A 21,979-nucleotide genomic window follows, 5' to 3' on the forward strand; every position below is an offset into this window, starting at 1 on the left:
AGAGGGGGGTTAGATGAGTCTGATTGAGGGGGATGTGAAGAGGTGGTTAGTGTCGTGCGGGGTACCTTCACATGCCGGACATGTGTTCGGTATGTCGGGGTCGATTCTGGATAAGTAGGAGTTTAACCTGCTACAATATCCAGAACGTAATTGTGCCAATGTTACACGAGTCTCACGGGGAAGCTGGAGCTCTTCATCTGCAATGGGTGGTGGTTGGACTCCGATTACGGCATTCACGGGACGGGAGTTCATAAAGGTGGTAACGGTCTCCCGGTGAATGTCGTTTATTGACTGTCTGAATACTGTCCTGTCCAGTAGGTCTCGGTCAGTTTTGTCCTGGAGTTCGTCAGCGTAGTCGAGGAGGTGTCTCCTGACGTGCCTGGGAGGCGGCTCAGGCTCAAGCAGGTGTCTGCAGGGGTGAAACCTACGGTAACACCCCAGCAGGAACTGCTTGCTGAGCAATTTGTTGTGCTCCGCTACTGGGAGCATTTGTGCCTCGTTGTGCAGGTGTTGTATGGGTGACATCGGGAGGCACCCGGTCGCTGTCCGAATGGCGGTATTCTGACATGTCTGAAGCTTTATCCACTGCGAATCACTAGTACCAGGCGACCAGACAGGCGCAGCATAGTTTAGAACCGGCCGGTCAATTGCCTTAAATGTCGAAAGCAACAGTTCTTTGTCCTTGCCCCAAGTGCTGCCGGCCAGCGATTTGAGGACCTTGTTGCGATTTTGGACTTTAGTGGCAATTGCGGTTGTATGCGCAGAGAAGGAGAGCAAACTGTCAAAGGTTACACCCAAAATTTTGGGATTATTCACAGTCGGAATTGGTGTGTCGTCGACTTTTACCTTAAGGGACAGCTTGACCTCCTTTGTCCAGGTGGTGAAGAGGGTCGCCGTGGACTTGGTGGGGGAAAGTTGGAGGTTCCTCGCAGTGAAAAAGCGAGAAAGGTCGGTGAGGTAGTTGTTCAATTTGGAACACAGGCCATCGACGTCATTGCCCGACGCCATTATCGTGCAATCGTCAGCGTATGAGATCAGGGAAACTCCCGCTGGTGGTTGGGGGAGCTTCGAGATGTAGAAGTTAAAAAGCAAGGGTGAAAGGACACCACCCTGCGGTACGCCTTGCTTAATCTTCCTCTGCTTTGACATTTGATCTTGAAAAATCACTGACGAGTGCCGACCGCTCAGGTAGTTCGCGGACCACCTCTTCAGCCCTGGCGGGAGTGTCGACTGATAAATATCATCTAGTAGCGTGGAATGGCTGACTGTATCGAAAGCCTTCTTTAGGTCCAACGCTACTAGGACAGTCCTCTCGCAGGGGCGGTTTTGGTTAAGCCCGCGATTTATCTGGGCGTTTATGGCGGTGAGTGCTGTGGTGGTGCTGTGCACTCGTCGGAATCCGTGCTGATGTGGGGCTGGGGCCAGGTGTGTCGTGAAGAGTGGGAGTAGGACGGCTTCAAGTGTCTTACTACTCTCTCAGCCTGCCAAGCTCGCTTGTGGGTAGTAGTTACCCATTTGCTAACCGTGGCCGTAATGGCCGCAGAGGGGAGTGGCAAAGCGGGCTCTGGGCCAAAGAAGTTGGCTTCAGAGCCCATCTTAGCTAAGGAGTCAGAGGTCTCGTTACCCGCGATACCCACGTGTTCCGGGACCCATGTTAGCATCAGGCTGGTATGTCTGCCGACATAGTTCAGCCTGGATTTACAGGACTTCACTACCCCTGATGTGGTTTGAGGGCTGTCTAAGGCCATAAGCGCTGCTTGGCTGTCGCTGCAGACACATATAGATCTGCCTCTCCATCGTTCTTCCACAACAAAGTTCATCGCTTCTTGAACTGCATACACCTCCGCTTGAAACACAGATGCATGCATTCCAAGAGCAAAGTGCAGTTTTGTCCCGCTGGATTCCACGTAGACCCCAGAGCCGGAGCCATACTCGGTCCTGGAGCCATCTGTAAAAATGCGAAAACAGTGTTTGCCGGGCTCATTTTCTGAGTCTCCCCACAACTGAGCCTCTGGTAGCACTACACTGTATCTCTTTTCAAGTACGACTCTTGATGGCATTGAGTCAAGGGGCATGGAGAGAATCGTTGGATCGATGTCCATGCCTTCTCTGTGTTCCAATGCCGGACAAAGGCCGTACCAGTTCCCACTGTGTTTCAGTCTGCAGATGGCCTTCAGGGCCTCTCCTCGGATGAAAGCATCAAGTGGTGGTAAACCAATCAGAGCATCTAGTGCCGGGCCTGAAGTAGTCGGAAAAGCTCCGGTGCAACAGATGGCCACAGTGCGTTGTAGTCTCGATAAGGTCCTCCTGACTCCCACTAGGGATAGTCTACTCATCCAGACCACTGATGCATAGGTGATAATGGGTAGCTGTGTAGATCCATAGGACCTTGCTAGGAGAGAGACCCCACGTTTTCCCAAAGACACCTTTGCACTGCCAGAAAGCTGTCAGCGCTTTGGATGCCTTTGTCTCAACGTGTGATTTCCATAGGAGCTTACTATCGAGGATTACTCCTAGATATTTAATTTCCTTGGATAGCTGGATTGTGACTCCTTTTAGCTTTGGCAGAACGATTCCGTCAAGCTTCCTCCTTCTGGTAAAGAGGACAATACCAGTCTTGGCGGGATTTGCCGACAGCCCGTTCGCACAGCACCAAGTGTCAATCCGATCCAGAGTTTTCTGCACTTTCCTGCAGATGTTCATAAGCGAGGAGCCTGTTACCAAACAAGCAACGTCGTCCGCATATGCTTGTGCGTATACTCCCGAATCGTTTAAGGTGGTGAGCAGAGGATCGATTACCATCTAACTTGGACTTACTGATTCAGAAAATCTTAAACAATTGTTATCCAAATTACACCAAGCTAATAATCCCAAGCACAGCTCTTACATATGCAGGCCTTGATTGATATATAATTGGTCAAAAGTTTTAGATACTCCTGCCCAATGCCCAGATATCAACTCGCATTATCAAATATAAAAATTTATGTCTGCAATTGAAAAAGAAAGTAACAAAAACATGCCCTACATTCAAAAACAACTTGATAAAATGCAACAAAGAGGAATGTGAAAAGATTCTATAGGAATATGACCTAAAAAACTAATTTGATCAATGCCCAGGAGGTTACAATGGGTAATGGATGTTGCAGGTAGTCACACGAAATATTGACATAAAAATAGTCACGTACATTTATTTAATGTTTTATTTTGTTGATATTTTATTTAATATTTTATTTTGTTTATATGTGAAAAGAATTTTTAGACATCTTTTTTTTTAAATCACTTTAAATAAATAATTATCTTGTTTTTTTCATATATGTATGGCGGAAAAATAGGATAAGTTGGTTTTGTTATAAAAATAAATAAAGAAATTCGGGCAATACTTTCGTAATCCACTTGAAAAAATTTTCATTGTCAAATATTTTCATATGAAAAAAGATTTATGAAACAAACTATGTAAATATCAGCTGTTTATAGTTATGGCACCATTAAGGTAAGACAGCAAGTACCGTTAAGTTTAAGGCTACACCTCTAATTTAATCTGTAAAACTACAGAAAATGTTAAGCCTGGTTTAGTATAATGCAAACATCGACAATTTTAGGGAAATTATAATGATTTATTTAATCAAGCTTGGTGGAGATGTTAGGGAGTGATTCAGGAACAACATTTATTACTCAATATTCTGGAAATACTAGTTTTCCAATTATTTGCCTTATATAAATGCTATTATATTTTTTTAACTTCACTTAAATTCACAAAATATACAGTCACATGCGTGTTTTTACTTGTATTCGAAATATTTCTATGAAAATTAAAAGCAAGTGCATTTAGCAATATCATCACTTTCCAATTTTAAACGAGAATAACAATTCATTGGAATCGATGCCGGATGCCTGCAAGCTAAAATAAAAATATGAACAGAAATGGAGTACATATTTCAGTTCAGTATTGATGATGGGGAAGGGGGTTATTGTGTTTCCTTACTACACACACACATGACGTTTAAATGTTTGGTTTAACGGTTTTAACGTAGAAAGTACTTATACCCAAAAATCTATTGGTAATTATCTAGTATATAGCCGGAGGACCAAAATTTATCAAAATGTTTCGATGTGGGTGTCAAAAACCGCGATTAAGTTAAGTCAATTTAAGTTGTTTTAACAAACCACCAAAGATATGTATGAATCTTAGCATCTCTATGTATGTATATATGTTTTTCAAGCAGAACTTTATAAACACTTCAGCTGTTTTATTTGCAGAAAAAACTTGCGAACGTAAATCAGAGCACGCAGAGAACGTTTTCAGAGTATACGTTAAGTATACCTCAACCAGCCTCAACGTTCTCTGCGTTTACTAGAATAAACAAAAATGAAAACAAAATATAGAGGAAGTGGAACACAAAAATTTAGCAAACATACACACACAAACATGAGTACATATGTAAACATACAATGTATATACACGTGCATTGCAACAATAATGCATAATTCAATTGATGCACTACGAGAATAACTCATAACTTGTAGAATGAAAGGTGCAGAAGTAATTGAACCCTAATTCCTTTACATATTTTCTATTACAGTGTATAATGCAACGAATTGCAATATTAGCTCCCGTCAACGATTTATCTTAAAATAGCAACTAAACCACTGTGTCGTTCAATGTTATGTGCTGGAATTTCGTAACTCGGCATTTTAATCAGATAGAACACTTTAATTTGACACTGTATCATATTTTGTACAGATTAAGCACTTCAAAAATTTCCCTGAATCATCATATGACGTGATTACTTCAAAGTGTAACACAATTCACTTCTTTGAATATATCTTAATATCTGCATTTACGTATTCAAATGCAATTCGACCATGGATTGTACTTACAAACTCTTGATCAGCCGACGCCATTTTGAACTAGTGTAATTCTGACGTGACTCCAGTTCTTTCAATTCTCGCTTTGCCGTCCAAACAGGGTTGCTCACAAAAAAATTCCGGAAACTTGTACTAATACTTATACTCCTAGTCATTAAATTGGCTACTCAATTACAATATTATTTTCTGAGATGCACATCTTAATAATATATGAGCATAGCTCTGCGCGTTTGTACAAAACAATCCGGACTTTACACAAAACTATTCGGACGAGAAAGCTTGTAAAACAAATGTCAGAGAACGTACGTTCTCTGAAACAATCATAAAGAATTAGCAAACAAAGCGAAAATGAACAAAAACATTGAATTGTCTTAATCTATTACATTTTGGTAGTGGTGCCACTGTGTAAAATATCCTCAGTTAAATAAACAATTTTAACATAGTGAGTAGAATATTGTGAGTTTATGTAGATTCTTCATAAGTATTTTAATATCAATAAAATATTTGTATGTTTAATTGAAAAAGGTCACCTAAAGGTTCTGTATTGCAAAATGAGATACAAAACGCTGCTACAACAACAAAACTTGAACGATAGGCATCCTTATATTTTGTATTTCTCACAAAAGTCCGGCATGGACGGCTCTATCGCCTTAGGTGGCATCCACTTAAGGAATTACTCGGTTTTATTTTATCTAATATTTTCGTTCGGATCTGAAAGTAAAGTGAAAAACATTTTTTCGGTAATTAATACTTGTGAGAAGTGCTTATACTAATGTAAATGGTGTAAAAAATTCTTTAAGAAAATGATTTACACAGAATAATATCTAAAGTTGTCAAAGTTTGTGATATACTTAATTTCACACAGCAAATAAGGACGTGGCTAACAAGAAGATATAAAAACGAAATTACAAATTAAAGGAACTTTCTCAAATAAGAGGAACACCAAAGACACGTCAAGAGTTTTTTCATAAATAAACGCAAATAAAAAAGTAAAAAATTGTATCGGTGTCTTTAAGGATTTAATATGAGCGGCGCTGGAGTTGGTGGTGACTCTGCAGAGCAAAGTGGTCCGCGAGTGGTACATATATATAAAACGGAAACAGGTAATTGGGGGGCTGAAATACTCGGATTATAACTACATATAATTCTTTGATGCTACAACTATTCAATTTTATATCTGAAAAAGAAATTTAGCCTTAACATTCTTTCAAACGTATACTGACCAGAAAAGCACCTGAAAGTAATTATCGATTTTTTTTCAATTTCAGGCTTTGGTTTCAATGTGCGTGGACAAGTTTCTGAGGGTGGGCAACTTCGTTCAATAAACGGGGAATTATATGCTCCTCTACAACATGTGAGTGCCGTTCTCGAAAATGGCGCTGCAGAAAAGGCAGGAATAAAAAAAGGAGATCGCATACTAGAGGTGTAAGTAGGAATGGCACATATATTTTTATGTATGTATGTCCAGACATGTTTTCAACCATCACTGTATGTATATAACACATAAATTCGGTCTTATTATGAATATCTAACCATAAATGTTTACCGTTGACCTATGGCCAATTATAACTTTAGCAATAGATGGGTGTAAATTATATGCAAACCCAGCAACCTGTTTTAATACGCCCCTTCGCTTATTGGGATTTGATCGCTTATTAATCCGCTCAAATGTTAGCACAGGGTTGTATTGTGTTTTAGGCAAAAAACAACGACACAGCTGTAGAATATGTGGAAGAATTGATAAATAAGAATTTGACAACCCAGTGAACGGGGATTAGATGAGCTAATCTAATAAAAAAGTATATATGCAGTGCATTTATACGCCTAAATAGTAACTACTTAAATTGCACTACAGCTTATAAGTAAAATTACAAGAATAATTTGCATTTGATGCGTAAAATACATACAAAAATTCGCAGCCAGTAATGAAGGCATAAGTTTGGACAGTAATTAAAATATTAGATCATTCATTGCATTTTTTAGGGTGTCTCCTGTTGCTACATTAAGAAGCCATAGGGAACAAGCAGTATAGAAAATGATTTAAAAACATCCATGTTAAGTTTATATATAATTAAATTATCTCGTGGCTGGTTGCCATACATACATATGTACATATAATGTACGTATGTACTATACATATATATATATATATATGTCTATATATATATGTATGCATACATGCATATATGTATGTATGTGCATAAATGAATGAATGTATGGATATAAGTTATCACGCTTGTGCATTAAGTAAAATGTACATTTGTAAATATGTAACTGTCCAGTTGTAAGTTTCATGTCTATCTTCTCTCTATTAACATACATATATGTATATGCATGCGGTATATAACGCTATTCCACATTTTTTGTACCTATGGTGACATGTTTTCCTTACGATGCCAGCATAGAACATTTCAAAGTAAAAGACTTCTTAAAATAAATATTAAATCAATAAATTTCTACGTCGTACATACCATCTTGACAAAGAGTTGAGCTCGTTTTTCTAACGTTATGAGCATTAGTTTTCTTACTTATTTTTTAATTTGTATCGCTATGCCTTGTTTAAAATTAGTTAATCGTTATCGACAGTCATCTGGCAATAATGGAGCATTGGACTCAAAATGTACAGCCTTAACTACATATATACAGAATCACACGCCTGGTCGTATATACTCACTGTTCAAAGTTGAAACAGAATTTTGAACAGAGCTGCGATTTAATTAATTTTCAAAAAAAACATATTTATCAATTACGCAGAGGGAAAATTGTGAAATGTTCCCAGCCGCTCGGCACTTTGCCTAACATTAGCTTTAAGGGATGCTCGGATATGGAAATTTATCCTTTGTATTCTTCGATTCAAATTCAGTATTGGGCTTTCCTCAGACAACATTTTTCATCCTACCCATTTAAATTATGTTATATTTGCTTTCATCGCCTTTCATACCTTCAAACAATAGAATAAGTGCAAGAAGTAGTGATTTAGTCATATTTTGCCTGGTACTTTTTGATCATGAGTATATTCAGTGGCTAATTTCATGCAGGAATTCTTCTTTCTTAAAGGGATTCTTTCACGCAATTCGCCCGTGGAAGTTATTTTTTCCAACACATTTTGAAATGCTTCATCCCAAACCACTTTATTAATATCTTCTTTTACATTTTAGTAAGTTCAGCGGCAGATATATACTTTTATATATTATATAACACTAGTCTACAAGGAAAAGTATCCGAAATAATTTAAACTAATATCTGCTTCTCTGTCCATGCAAAATTCGGATTGATAACTAAAATTAATTTATTAGTTTGAGTTTTTACGATAATCGTATCTTTCGTGTTTAATGGAACTAGGCCGACAAAATTTAACCAACATTCAGACCCAGAAACCAGACTATATATTTCCGAAGGTTTATGATGCGCTGAATCCAAATCTGGCCTCAGAATTGCTCTATCAGCTCTGGTTTTCGAGATATCCTAACCTAAAAGTGCAAAAAACACCATTTTTGCCCATATTTGAGGTTATGCGATATCTCTGCGAAAAAAAATGATATTTGAGCAAACAAAACGCCATTTGAAAAAAGAAGGATTGTATTTAAAGATGCCATCCTTTAATTTTGGTGAAAGAAAACATCTGCAAGGCTACATAACCTCAAATATGGGCAAAAATGGGGTTTTTTGCACTTTTAGGTTAGGATATCTCGAAAACCAGAGCTGATAGAGCAATTCTGAGGCCAGATTTGGACTCAGCGCATCATAAACCTTCGGAAATATATAGTCTGGTTTCTGGGTCTGAATGTTGGTTAAATTTTGTCGGCCTGTGTAATTAGCGCTCACACCTCTTACACCGTTTTATTAAAGGCCGGAGGTTTGCCGTTGCCTGCCGCGGGGCGCCGCTATTATAACAATCCAAACGGTTCAGATCAAGTCGGACGGGTCTAAAATGGGTACTGGTGTGAATCAGGGTTATGTTGCGATGAGCTTTTTATCAGTGAATCCTTTAAACTACCGGATCACACTAGTGTTTTTCAAGCGGAAAAAATGCTTTTTGTGAAGCCTTGAGATGGAGATACACAGAATGTCATTAAAAGGTATCTGCATTCTATCAGACAGCCAAGCTTATCTTATGCTAGGTTCCAGGCGACAGAGTTATACTAGAGAACTGTAGGGCTGACCAACTTGCAAGAAATGGTACCTGTATGCCAAACATAAATAATTTTATGGGGTACCTCTCGCAACTTGTAACCTTCTTGTTATGTGACTAATCAATTCTGTAAACCGAAGATGGATTAGTGCTAATGCCTGTGAAATTGCTAGGCAAACACGGCCAAGGCTAAATTTACCTTTTTTGCATATGCGCGGCTCTAGCTAGAAGCAGGAACCGATATTTAAGATGCTACTTCTTAGTCAATATAGATAATCTATAAACTTTAGGTATCAACAACCCTTTTGTCCAAAGCTCAGGATGGTTCAATCTGGAAAAGGAAATGTAGCCACGTTCCTGCGGCTCACAACGGAACCATTTGGTGGTCTAAGGGGCTTCGCTGTTCCTATAAGCGACGCAGCTGCCAACCTACCTAAGCGACTGATACTAAGGGATTTTTTGACTTCGTTTAAAATTTTGGGTTTTTCGCGATAAATTTCTTTCCTTGCCCTAGACGGTTTTTATTTGCAATCCAAAAGTCCTTTTTTGCGTAAGTATTACGTATTGCACTGGAGAATGAATCCTATTCTTTTAACTTCCGATTTATCTAAAATTTGTCCCCTCTTCATGCAATTTAACCATCAGCTGGCGTTCCTCTTTGGTTATCTGTTTTACTGATGGAGCCCTTGTGGAAGATCTATGCTTATCACTTCAGAACTTGAAACAAATCGAAAACTTTTTATAGAGTTTTTTTGCTTTTTATAACATTTGATACGATTATTGACCGGGTTCCTGTCGCATCCTATTTATGTACAAAAAAGGTTGGGCGTAGATTATAAATAAAGCAAAAACATAGTTTTTTCGAAATAAAGTAAATTTATCGTTTCGAAAATCTGTTTTAAAGGTGAACCTTGTTTTTGTACGATTAGGATCTTGAGCCACTGTATATACTTGCATATACATACATATCTATTCGTTAATACACATTTTAATTACTTCTTCCAAAATAGGGACAGCAAAATCAACCACAGCTTTATCAACCATGAACCAAAAATAATCAAAACATTTCTATAATGAAATGTTTAATGGCATGTTTACAAATACAATATATACCCATGTATGTGAATATGTATATGCTTATATGTACATACATTTAAGAATGCATCTAGATTAATCAAATATATGCACGTATGTATGTACATATCAAAAAAATTCCTGTAGAAAATAGAGCTTTGCATTTTGGGTTTTTATTTATTTAATTTATTTATTTGAAGAAGTCAAGAAAACATAATTTCAGACTGACTACTAAAACTAAAGAATAATGAAAATATATGCGAATTCAAAGACAAACTAACATCTAATTAAAATATACAGGCTTACCTCTGGCTAACTAAAGATAGAGTTCATTAGTACAGAAAATTCTTTCTTAGTAAATGAGAAATCTAGCACGTTAGAATTGGAGATCTCATTAAAATCACGAAGGCGCGTTCAATAGGAGCACTGCGAGCATCATTTGCATTGAACTTATTTAAATAGAAGGGAAGAGCGTTACGAAGAATTCTGGGAGGTGTAAGAAAATGTTTACGTTGAACAGAAAGGGGCAGTCAATCTCGCCTTTAATAACATTGAGAATTAAGGAGAGAGAAAGATCGATCTTTTACTTTCTAAGGACTTCAGATCGATCAAAAACAAACTTGACATGTAACATGGGATCACAAAAGAGATAGGATCAGACAATTTTACTGATCTGAAAATGATCTAAAAATGTATGGTATGCCCTCCAAATAAAGGAGAGCTTATTGCCTAAATGTCCTCATGACGTTTCACTGAAAAAAAAAAATGTAATCGAGGAAATATATCCACTCAGCAAACTATTTTACGAATTTATGTTGTAATGTCGTAACATCATAATATAAGGTTGGCCAAAAAGTCTTGCGGTATTTCCGCAAGCTTGTCTTTGCAAGCGCGTAGTTCTAGTTGTATTCGTCGCATCGGTTCACGCGAGAGCTTTTTGGAAAGCTCTTGTCACGTGCTAACACGTGTTTGATTAATTGTTGTTTGCTTTTAGTCGTTCGTGAGTTATAGCGTCGCAAACATGGAGCAAAATAAAGAGAAAATACGGCATATTTTACAATACTACTACGATAAAGGCAAAAATGCATCTCATGCTGCCAATAAAATTTGTGCAGTTTATGGACCCGATACAGTTTCCATTTCCACCGCACAACGATGGTTTCAACGTTTTCGTTCTGCTGCAGAGGTGATCGAAGATGCGCCACGGTCCGGAAGGCCAAAAATTGCGATAAAATCGCTGAATTGATCGAAAGAGACCGGCATAGTAGCAGCCGTAGCATCGGTCAAGAGCTGGGCATGAGTCATCAAACCGTTGGAAGCTTGGATTCAAAAAAAAGCTCGATGTATGGGTGTCACACGACTTGACGCAAAACAACATTTTTGCCCGTATGGATGCATGCGAATCGCTTCTGAATCGCAACAAAATCGACCCGTTTTTGAAGCGGATGGTGACTGGCGATGAAAAGTGGGTCACTTACGACAACGTGAAGCGCAAACGGTCGTGGTCGAAAAGCGGTGAAGCTGCCCAGACGGTGGCCAAACCTGGATTGACGGCCAGGAAGGTTCTTCTGTGTGTTTGGTGGGATTGGCAGGGAATCATCCACTATGAGCTGCTCCCCTATGGCCAAACGCTCAATTCGGACCTGTACTGCCAACAACTGGACCGCTTGAATGCAGCACTCATGCAAAAGAGGCCATCTTTGATCAACAGAGGCCGAATTGTCTTCCATCAGGACAACGCCAGGCCACACACATCTTTGGTGACGCGCCAGAAGCTCCGGGAGCTCGGATGGAAGGTTCTTTTGCATCCCCCGTGTAGTCCGGATCTCGCACCAAGTGATTACCACCTATTTCTGTCCATGGCGAACGAGCTTGGTAGTCGGAAGTTGTCCACAAGAGAGTCCTGTGAAAATTGGCTCTCCGAGTTTTTTGACAATAGGGAAGCGAGCTTCTATAAGAGGGGCATTATGAAGTTGGCATCTCGTTGGGAACTCGTCATCGAACAAAACGGCGCATATTTGACTTAAATCGCATTATTATAGCCAATTTTATGAACAATTGAAAATTCAATAAAAATACCGCAAGACTTTTTGGCCAACCTTTATATTTGCTGCTAAAGCGATGGTGCTTGACCGTATTTAAATCCGGATCCGTCTAACAACGTAGAGTCGACTGTGTGTGGGAATGGACACATGGCGTCATGTTAATTTTCCAATGAGTTATTTTTTATAATACCCTTTTTTCTTTAAACCAGAAAAAATATAATTCTTAGAAATTAGAATTAGAATTCTACACGCTTGAAATTACATACATTCGGACGATTATTTCCACCAAAAAAATTGTTCTTACAGATCGACCATCGAAAAAAAATGTTAACTATGATGCAAGTAGAAAGTTGTTTATTATTGTTTTATTGGACATATTGTATTCTTTTATATTTAAATCAATTCTATAACGTGAAACAAAATTTTTTTATCAAAAGATAGAAATTCAGGTTTAACATTAAAATAGCTGCGGTCAAATAAGTAACGCATTCTGACCAAGTTTATAAAAAAATCAAAGAAAAAATTCATTGACAAAGATGTAACTAATATTTATTTCCCAAATTTTTAAGTAGGGTATCTCAACGGCGAGGTATTGAGTCCACTTATTACTCACATCGCTGCTGCGGAATCTTCATAAATCCCCCCACCGATTTTCTTATAAGATTGAGGTCGGGGGACTGAGCTGGTCATTCCATAACCTCAATTTTACTTGCGCGAAACCAATCTTTGGCTTTCCGATTCGTGTGTGAAGGCTCATTATCCTGCTCGTAGACCCATTTTATTGGGCCTGCATTCTTTCGACATAAATATTGTTGCCCATTATGCCTTAAATTTTGTGTATGAGGCCTACGGCTACAATATGAGAAACATTCCCCATACCATAATTTTTCACACCCTATATTTAATGCTTTGTGTATTGTGGCTGATTTTCGGTGCCAGGTTGACGTCTAACACATTGCCGTGAACCCGTGCTGCCATTCAAACCTATTTTAGACTCGTCAGTCCATAAAATTTTACGCCACATGTCAGCTGTCCAGCTAGCATGTTTTCTTGTAATTTCCTAACCATTTAGCTTAGTTTTTGTTTTTGGAGGAGTTTTTTTCGTGGCTGCGAGCTGCTTATCCAGCTTTCCGTTGTGTCCTACGTACTGTCATTTCAGAAACATTTAAGTTCACCTCTTTTTTAATTTGTATGGCTGGATAGGGAAGTTTCACGTTTTCCTCCTTTTTCCGGCTTTCCCACAAATTTGATTATATTTGAAATAATTTTTGCTCAACATAGAAGAATATTTTGTATTTCTGTGTAAGATCTTCCATCTGCTCTCAATTTCAGAATCTGCTTTCGTTGTTCTGTGGTGCAGTGTTCCGCTCGTCCCACCATTTGACACGCACCAAAATAAAAAAAGTAAATAAATATAAAAAACGTCATTTCGTCTAAATCTGTGCAAAATTCTATTAATATTTCTCCTTGTATAACCTTAAAATACTGAAGGCACTGCTATGTTAATGTTAGACTTAAAAACGTAACCGTTATTTACGTAGTTGCCAGATTTATTCAGATAACCTCTACAATCAGTATTCCCTTAACCCTTCGTAGATATTTGTCATGGAAATTTTCTTTTGTATGATTTATGGGGAAAAGTAAGTGCCTTCAAAATACTCTTTAAAAAGAAGTGCTATTTTTATGTTCACAGCTGTACAATGTATATTATATAATATATATACAGGGTTGGCCATATTAAACTGACCCATTGAGTAACCCTATAACTTTTTACTGTAATTTGAAATCTAAGGTTTACTTCAACAAGCCAAAGACACTAGGCGCACTTAAGGCCAATATCCGACGGGAAATAGCCGCCATATCGGCCGAGACGCTGGCCAAAACTATGGAAAACGCCGAAAAACGGGCACATTACGCTATACGAGCTAAGGGCGACCACTTGCGCGATATCATATTCAAAAAGTGATGTAAACGAATCTCCTTGAACTAAATTAAATGTTTTTCACAATGAAACACAAAAAAATGTTTCTTTTTCCATATTTTTTTTAATAATCACATGGGTCAGTTTAATATGGCCAACCCTGTAAATATATCTTGCAAGTACTTTCGGTGTCTTAGAATTTGTACTTAACTTTAACCCAATTAATTTTCATATTTGAAGTGGCTATACTTTTCGAGGATGTGCAGATAACGACCTCTTTTAAGTGGAACTCAAACATAAAATTCATTCTACAGATTAATACAAAATAATAAATGTTTCTAGTCTTCAAGTGTTACATTTTTTTTTTTTTTTTTTAAGAATATAATATGTTGTAACGGTGTATGTGCTTTTTATAAATTACCATTTAGATTTGGAGTGATTGCTATTCGTGCTTTAATGCGTTAATAGCGTTCATCCCTCCTTCCGAATTTTTTCATTATAATTTTTTTTTTAAATTATGTTGCCTTTTAATTATGCGCAATTTACTGGATCTGCTTGGAGGAGATCAACAAGGGATATTAAGCATAGGTTTGTGTTTTTGAATGAAAAATTGAAGATGAGAATTAAGAGGAAAAAAAAACATGGAAAGATAACAGTATAAAGAATAAATTAACACGAAATGATTGGAAATAAGTTTTTGAATGTTTAAAAGTAAATTTCGAAGGACTCATAAGTTATGTATATAAAATTTAAATTTTTCGCCCTATTGAGTATAGAGAGTTAAGGATTTTAAATTTTAAACGTAATATTGCTTTTATTGGTAAGCTAATCTTTGTAAATAATATTGTCTTCATATCTTAATTTCAGGAATGGTGTTAGCGTAGAAGGAGCTACTCACAAGCAAGTCGTAGACTTGATCAAGTCGGGCGGAGATTGTCTAACGCTGACTGTAATTTCAGTAACACAGCAAGTAAGTAAGAGTTGATCGATACATATGAACACACGCTATTAATTATATTTTATTGTTAATTATTTTGAACCAAAAGGAGGCGGAAAGGCTTGAACCTCAGGAAGATCAGACCGGTTATTCATATATTGACTATTCGGATAAACGATCGTTGCCTATTAGGTAACGTAATGCTCATATATTCTCATAGCTTTATGTCTTTGACCGATTTACGCATCTTCAGTATACCAGACTACAGCATTGTGAACCGCAATGGAGAGCGTTACATCGTGTTTAATATCCATATGGCTGGGCGTCAACTGTGTTCTCGGCGTTATCGCGAATTTTCCAATCTTCATTCAATATTAAGAAAGGAATTTTCTGGATTTAATTTTCCTAAACTGCCTGGAAAGTGGCCATTTCAATTGAGCGAGCAGCAGTTAGATACACGCCGGCGTGGTCTTGAACAGTACTTGGAGAAAGTTTGCGCCGTGCGCGTCATCGCCGAAAGCGACGCGGTGCAAGATTTTCTCACTGACTCAGAGGACGATATATCCGCTTCTCCAGTGGATATAAAAGTAATGCTGCCCGATCATGAAGTATCGACGGTCTCGGCCAGAAAATCTGCCAACGCGCAGGTGGTGTGGGAACTTTTGGTTCAGCGCGCCAATCTTACTTCGTACACACAGCAATATTTTTATCTCTTTGAGATTGTCGAATATAACTTCGAGCGAAAGTTGCAGCCACACGAGATTCCACACCAACTGTATGTTCAAAACTACAGTACCGCCTCCAGCACTTGCCTGTGTGTGCGCCGGTGGCTATTCTCAGTGAGTAGGGAACTTGGCTTACCCGATGGCGAACAAGCAGCAAAGTTTATTTTCTACCAGGTATCTAAATCTAAAACTGCTGCAAGTTAATTGATGCTAACTTTGAGTTTTTGCAGGCGGTCGATGAAGTCAATCGCGGATATATTCGTGCTGAAGGTCGACTTTACGAATTGAAAGCCTTACAGGATGCAAAGAAAGCATCAGAATATTTGGCATTGGCGCGCACGCTCCCCGGATATGGCGATGTCGTATTTCCGCATTGTTCCTGTGATAGTCGTAAGGAAGGACATGTAGTACCAGCTGTAGGTAAGTAAATAATACATTTTCTATATGAATTAATGTAATAATAATTATGAAATATGTTTCAACTTAAAAAAAAAATTTCGTATTATTAACAATATTTAGAAATATGCCCATGCAATTTTGTGATCTCGTAGAAACAGTAAGCTAATAACGAAAAAATAATAACTTATGCTGTATCCATCGTATTTCGTATCGACACTGGGTAGTTTTATTATCTTGGGTTCATCATTTGTACTAAATTTGAGTAATTTTGCTTCATTTATAACTAAGTTACAAGCTTTATTCTTGACTAAACCGATTTTTCTAGTTCCCATTTTAGTATATGTATATATGTATATATATACGATGTGTGTGTCAAAAGTAACGCGAATTTTTTTGTTTTTTCAAAAATTATTTATTCATTCATTAATATCTATTTTGTCCCCTTCAAAGTAATCCCCATGAGATATTATGCACTTGTGCCAACGTTTTTTCCAATCCTCGAAGCACTTTAAAATATCATTTTTTTATCTTGTTCAGCTCCTCCTTCGATGCCGTCTTAATCTCGTCAATCGTAGCGTAGCGTCGTCCTTTCATAGGCCTCTTCAGTTTCGGCAACAAGAAAAAGTCACAGGGGGCCCGATCTGAGGAATACGGTGGCTGTGGCATCATTAGTGTGTTGTTTTTGGCCAAAAAGTCGCGCACAAGCAACGATGTGTGAGCAGGGGCGTTACCGTGATGCAAGAGCCAATTTTTGTTCTTCCACAAATCCGCGATACTTTTTGAACACACCTTGTATATACGTATATGTCAATATCTATCTCTATTCCTTTATGCTGTTACATACAACCGTTACATGAATTAAATCATACTATTTTATGCATAAGTGCGTGGACATAGTAAACTTAGATAATAACTTACCGCTTGCAGCAGACAGCTGGTAGGGGATTGACGAAAACCCGCTGTCAAAATTAGAACACATTTAATAGTATGAAATTGCACAGAATTGCGGCGGGACGAATTTTTTGCCATCTGTTATTTTGACGGCGGCAAAATAATTAGAATCATTTCTATTTTCTCCAACGGGTTGAAGACTCAGGGTTGGTTTTCTGATTACTTGATGACAATTTACTTTCTACAGGCGGACCTCGATTTGCACTAGAAACATTGCAAATTATCAAATTAAAAAAAAGTAGTTCTTTTGTTGCAATAAACGTCAACGAGTTGCTGCATAAATATTGCAAACTGCTTATTTGTGAGGATACGAAGCATTGATTTAGGCAGGCATTGCGTAGGATATCTCTATTTTATTTTCGAAGAATTGTGAATTATTATAGAGCAGAGTACTTACTTCAAATTTAAATTGTTTTTCAACAGGTATAAAAAGTTTTCGTTTGCATGCTTGTCGGGAAGATGGTTCGCTTGAGGCGCAAGTAGTCGAGTTAACCTGGGAAAGTATAACTCGCTGGGAAAGTGACGAGGAGTCAATGTCATTCTGCTTTCAATACAATCGTCCGGATAAGCCGGCGCGTTGGGTGAAAGTATACACGCCATATGTAAGTAAAGATTGAACTATTTTTTATTGATAATAGTCAAACAAAAATCCGATATTTCAGCATTCATTTTTAGCCGATTGTTTTGAACGAATAATTGAAGAACGCAAGTGGGAAGATACCGGCGATTAACAAAAGAACGTCCATAACGCTTGAGCGTGGGCTTCACTTTATTATAGTTTTAAAATATTTTAAGGGCTTCACATAACTCATCAAATAATTATCAACTCCATTCCCCTACATTTTTATATACTACTCATTATTACATCTTTTCAGAACTATCTGAACGCTGTAGCATTATTTTCTACCCTTATCATTTTTCTCTTCCCACCCACTCTAAGTAAAATATTGCTTGTACTTAGGTATAGAGAGTCCTGGAACGTCACTGTAACTCGTTGTTGAAATTGAAGGGATGTCTATAAATTCCAACATATTATATATTATATATAAACATTTGTAAATTTTGTTGTACACTCTCAAGTACTATACAAATGGATCAACTCAACACACCATAATATAATATTTATAATTCTAAAATATTGAAAAAATTATCAGAAGTGTTGAATCACAAAAAGTTAACGAACATTACACGCATGAATTAATACTTACCTACGTTCATATATCATTTTATAAATCAGAAACAGTGGTTTTTATAATTAAGTAAAAACAACTGCATACAAGCATACATATAACTGATTAAAAATATTCATACAATGCACCATAAACACAGTGAAAATTGACATCTCGCACCAAGAACAAATTCAATTGCTTATAGCGTCACTACACTTAAACTAATCTAAGATGTTTAAAGAAATTAATGTTAAAATTGTTGTCAATTTCTAAGAATCAAGCTTAGGTACTGCGTAGTAATTAAAAAAAAAATAACTCATTAGTAGCGCAAGTAGGGGAAATCTAAGTGAAGCCAGAATGATGATCGATTGAGTGAAAAATCAAATAACAGCAAATTCTATTCTTAAGATTGCCTATTAAACTGTTTATAAATAAAAAAGTCTCTAAAACGCGTTAAAAATAGTTATAATCAAGTGTCACAAAGAGATAGGAAAGCCAGAAACAAATGCCGTAGAATTATAGTTTGGCGTTGCTGACAAGCAGAGTAATAAATCAATAATTGTAGCAACTCAAGTGAAATCTATTTGTAGAGAACTTTAAACTTCAAATAAATTAACTTTAAATCGTAAAACGAACAAACATAAACACATACAGATATTTAATTAATATGCTTTGCAATCTATTTTGTTTATTAAGAATTTCGCAATTTGGTTTAGCGATTTTTCTTAAATTTAGAATGTTTGTATAATGTTCTTTAAGAAGTGGAATTGTGGCCATTACATTGTTAATTATTATTTTATAGTAACATGCTCGTTCCAACACTGACATTCCTTAAGAATTAAAGTTATTTTTTGACGTCAGTCAAGTGCAAATGAAAATAAGCGAACTAATTCTGCATTTACTGAATAAGCTATTTATTAAATAGTAATAATAATAATCGGGTAATAAATATCTCATGATTAAATACAACATTATTTTTCCTATTCATTTTCGACGATGCAGTGCAGCTGATGCTTCTAAACTCAAATACACAACACGGATTAATTTGATTTAAGTAAAAAAAATACCTGTGCTATTTTAATTATTACCACACATCCATTAATCTTAAATGGAGAGCATATTTATAGGCAAACAGTTTCTCGGAATAATTTATGAAAATTACATATTCGATACTCACACACTTCTCAAAATTCAGGTTCCAATGTAAACATGTTAAATATCACATAATAACATCCTGAAAGTAGTTCATTTACTTTTACTTTCATCCAAGTTATTGAAAAACATTACTTGTGAATAATCAAAATTTTTACTTAAATCTAAGGGAACTTAATCATTTTCAGGGAATTTGCTATTTCATCTCCAAAGAAGTGTTCATCTTTGTTGAATTAACAAAAAATTATCGAGCCAAATGTTGATGCTTTTAAGTATACAGAAATTTGAGGGTAATATGTTTTTCCGCCTCAAACGTATTAGTTGCCGTCGGTAGCTATGCACAGCCGGTCAAATCTGTTATTGCGCACATAACTTTTTTGTTCGAATAAATTTACAGGCTAGTAGATTCATGTTCGTAGTAAATTCACAGTGTCCTCTGGCACCCTGCTATGGTATATGATAGATTTGGATAGAACCTCTATTTAATTTATCAAATGGCTATCGAATATCCACCTATATGCAAGTATCAATAGAAACTCGAATTTGATTTAATATATTTTTGAAATCCATTTCCATAAAAATTTAAATGTATTGCAAAAAAAAAAGAAATGGCTTTGTCTTTTTGTTTGTAAATTTGTTAGTGTCAAGGCTTAGATCTCTTTCGTAAATAAAAAATGAAATTTAGTATAACGCTTTTTTATTGAGTTGAATTCAGAACATATGCACGTACATTTTGCTCCACTATCAGCTTGCAGCTGCTGTCGCATAGATACATTCCCATTTTATTATTTTATGCATTTGTAAATTATCATTATAAACATTTAGCAAGCATTATAATGTGATTATTTAAAATAATTTTATTATATGTTAAAATAATAGCAAACGCTTCAACCCAATGAATTTCATCTATTTAAATTTATATTAGATTTAAAACCATAAATAAATTAAATATTGCAAAAATAACAAGTTTCGATTTAATAATTTTTTTAACAACTAATGAAAAGTAATAGTGCGATGAAAGTATTAGAAGAAAGTAAGGAATAGAATGATTATGGAAAAATAAAAATAAAAAAGGCTTTGAAAAAAAAGCCTTAATTGGATTTCGGTACGGTACTCGGTCAATTCAATGATTTGTTTCCTTAAAAATGCATAAAACAGCGTCTTAGGCCAACTGAGGTTTACACGGTGGTTTTTCCTAAAAGTAATCTTGGTGAAGCACCAAAATGTAGAACATTTTTTTTTTAATAGCGGTCACCCCTCGGTAGGTAATGGCAAACATCCGAGTGTATTTCTGTCATGAAAAAGCACCTCATAAAAATATCTGTCGTTCGGAGTCGGCTTAAAACTGTAGGTCCCTCCATTTATGGAACAACATCAAGACACACGCCACAAATAGGAGGAGGAGCTCGGCCAAACACCTAACAGAAATGGACGCATCAATTATTTATTTTTATTTTTTAATAGGTTCGACATAACCTTATACAAGTATGTAATATTAAGAACACTGGCGCGGACTCATAATAGCCATGAACTAACTCCAGACAATTTAATCTTAAAATGTTTTCGCAGGTGTATTGCATTTACTGGATAATTTTTGAAGTGAGAAATTCGAAATGCTTGCCTATTTGGCAGTGATTGATTGAGATAAAAAGACGATGTATATGGCACATATATATGTATGTACATAAGAATCATACTTTAATTGCCCCTTTCGTGGTATCAACGAGTTACATATATATGTATGTATGTATGTACAGTGAAACCTCTCTAGGGCGGACACTCACCGTCAACCAGCTTTTGCCCGTACAAGAGAGGTGTCCACTCAAAAGAGGGTAACTTCTTCCGATACATAAGATTTGATATAGAAAAACATGTCCGCTCAAGGGAGGTGTGCCGCTAATAGAGGTGTTCGTTATGAAAGGTTACAGGAATTTATGGTGATGATGAAGTATATTTGGAAATCCATTGCAACAGATTTCCACGCAAACTAACACAAGGCATCTTAAATAAAAATGGTTTGGCTTAAGTATTTGAACGACATGGCAATGAAGTTCGTCCAGAAGTTTGAAGAAAACATCACCGCTACAGGCTGGTAAGATGGCTGTGCCGCTTCTTACCAAAATGAAAGGTCTGAACATGGCAAAGCGAAAAGCGCAGTCAAGCGCGACGCAAATTTACAAACACTTTGACTACTCAAAAAGGGAATCATATATTTAAAAAGATATGCGGCTAGCTGACATTACAACAATTTTCAAAGCAAGATGTGGTTTACTAAAGCTAAATGCAACTACGTATGGAAATGCTCAGAAAATTTGCACCCTTCGCACATGCACCACTTTTTAGGAAGATGTTCGGTACTGAAGGAAATCAGAACAAGATACCAAAACGCAGGGAAGCTACATATATGAATCAGAAATAAAAGATATACTTAACGGCCCCAATTGGAAAAGACTAACTTGTTTAATATACTCAGCATTACGCTATCGAGAATTTCTTATTGCAGAGTTTAATTATTAATTAATCTGTGAATCTTGCGCGTTTCCAATATCAAAATGAAGCTAATTCCGTAGTCATTTTCACAGATATTTGAGGTCTGGCTATTCACAAT

The 21,979-nt window shown here is 36.7% G+C and overlaps 2 protein-coding genes across 2 annotated transcripts in view; one reads left to right on the forward strand and one right to left on the reverse strand.

Moving 5' to 3' along the window:
* Positions 1-5,142, reverse strand: part of LOC129236998 (tyrosine-protein phosphatase non-receptor type 9) — a 42,946-nt gene extending 37,804 nt beyond the window's left edge. The window contains exon 1 of the mRNA XM_054871347.1: positions 4,879-5,142. Coding sequence (XP_054727322.1) covers positions 4,879-4,902 — 24 coding nt within the window. The 5' untranslated portion in view covers positions 4,903-5,142. The remainder of the gene's footprint in view (positions 1-4,878) is intronic.
* A 413-nt stretch (positions 5,143-5,555) lies between these two features.
* On the forward strand, positions 5,556-19,188 carry LOC129237552 (sorting nexin-27). Its single transcript, XM_054872369.1, has 8 exons — positions 5,556-5,969; positions 6,135-6,291; positions 14,906-15,008; positions 15,085-15,167; positions 15,229-15,874; positions 15,931-16,120; positions 17,474-17,652; positions 17,713-19,188. Exons 1-8 carry the CDS (start codon positions 5,891-5,893, stop codon positions 17,779-17,781), a joined length of 1,506 nt encoding a protein of 501 aa, XP_054728344.1. The 5' UTR covers positions 5,556-5,890; the 3' UTR covers positions 17,782-19,188.
* Positions 19,189-21,979: the final 2,791 nt, after the last annotated feature.

Source organism: Anastrepha obliqua, chromosome 2, assembly GCF_027943255.1.
Source record: "Anastrepha obliqua isolate idAnaObli1 chromosome 2, idAnaObli1_1.0, whole genome shotgun sequence".
Lineage (NCBI taxonomy): Eukaryota > Metazoa > Arthropoda > Insecta > Diptera > Tephritidae > Anastrepha > Anastrepha obliqua.

What these genes read in the sequence shown, in the direction of transcription:
- LOC129237552 (XM_054872369.1), top strand. Translation starts at nt 5,891, where the DNA reads ATGAGCGGCGCTGGAGTTGGTGGTGACTCTGCAGAGCAAAGTGGTCCG. An exon ending in AAACGATCGTTGCCTATTAG is followed by an intron (nt 15,168 to 15,228) that starts GTAACGTAATGC and finishes ACGCATCTTCAG; the next exon opens with TATACCAGACTACAGCATTG. An exon ending in TGAAAGTATACACGCCATAT is followed by an intron (nt 17,653 to 17,712) that starts GTAAGTAAAGAT and finishes CCGATATTTCAG; the next exon opens with CATTCATTTTTAGCCGATTG.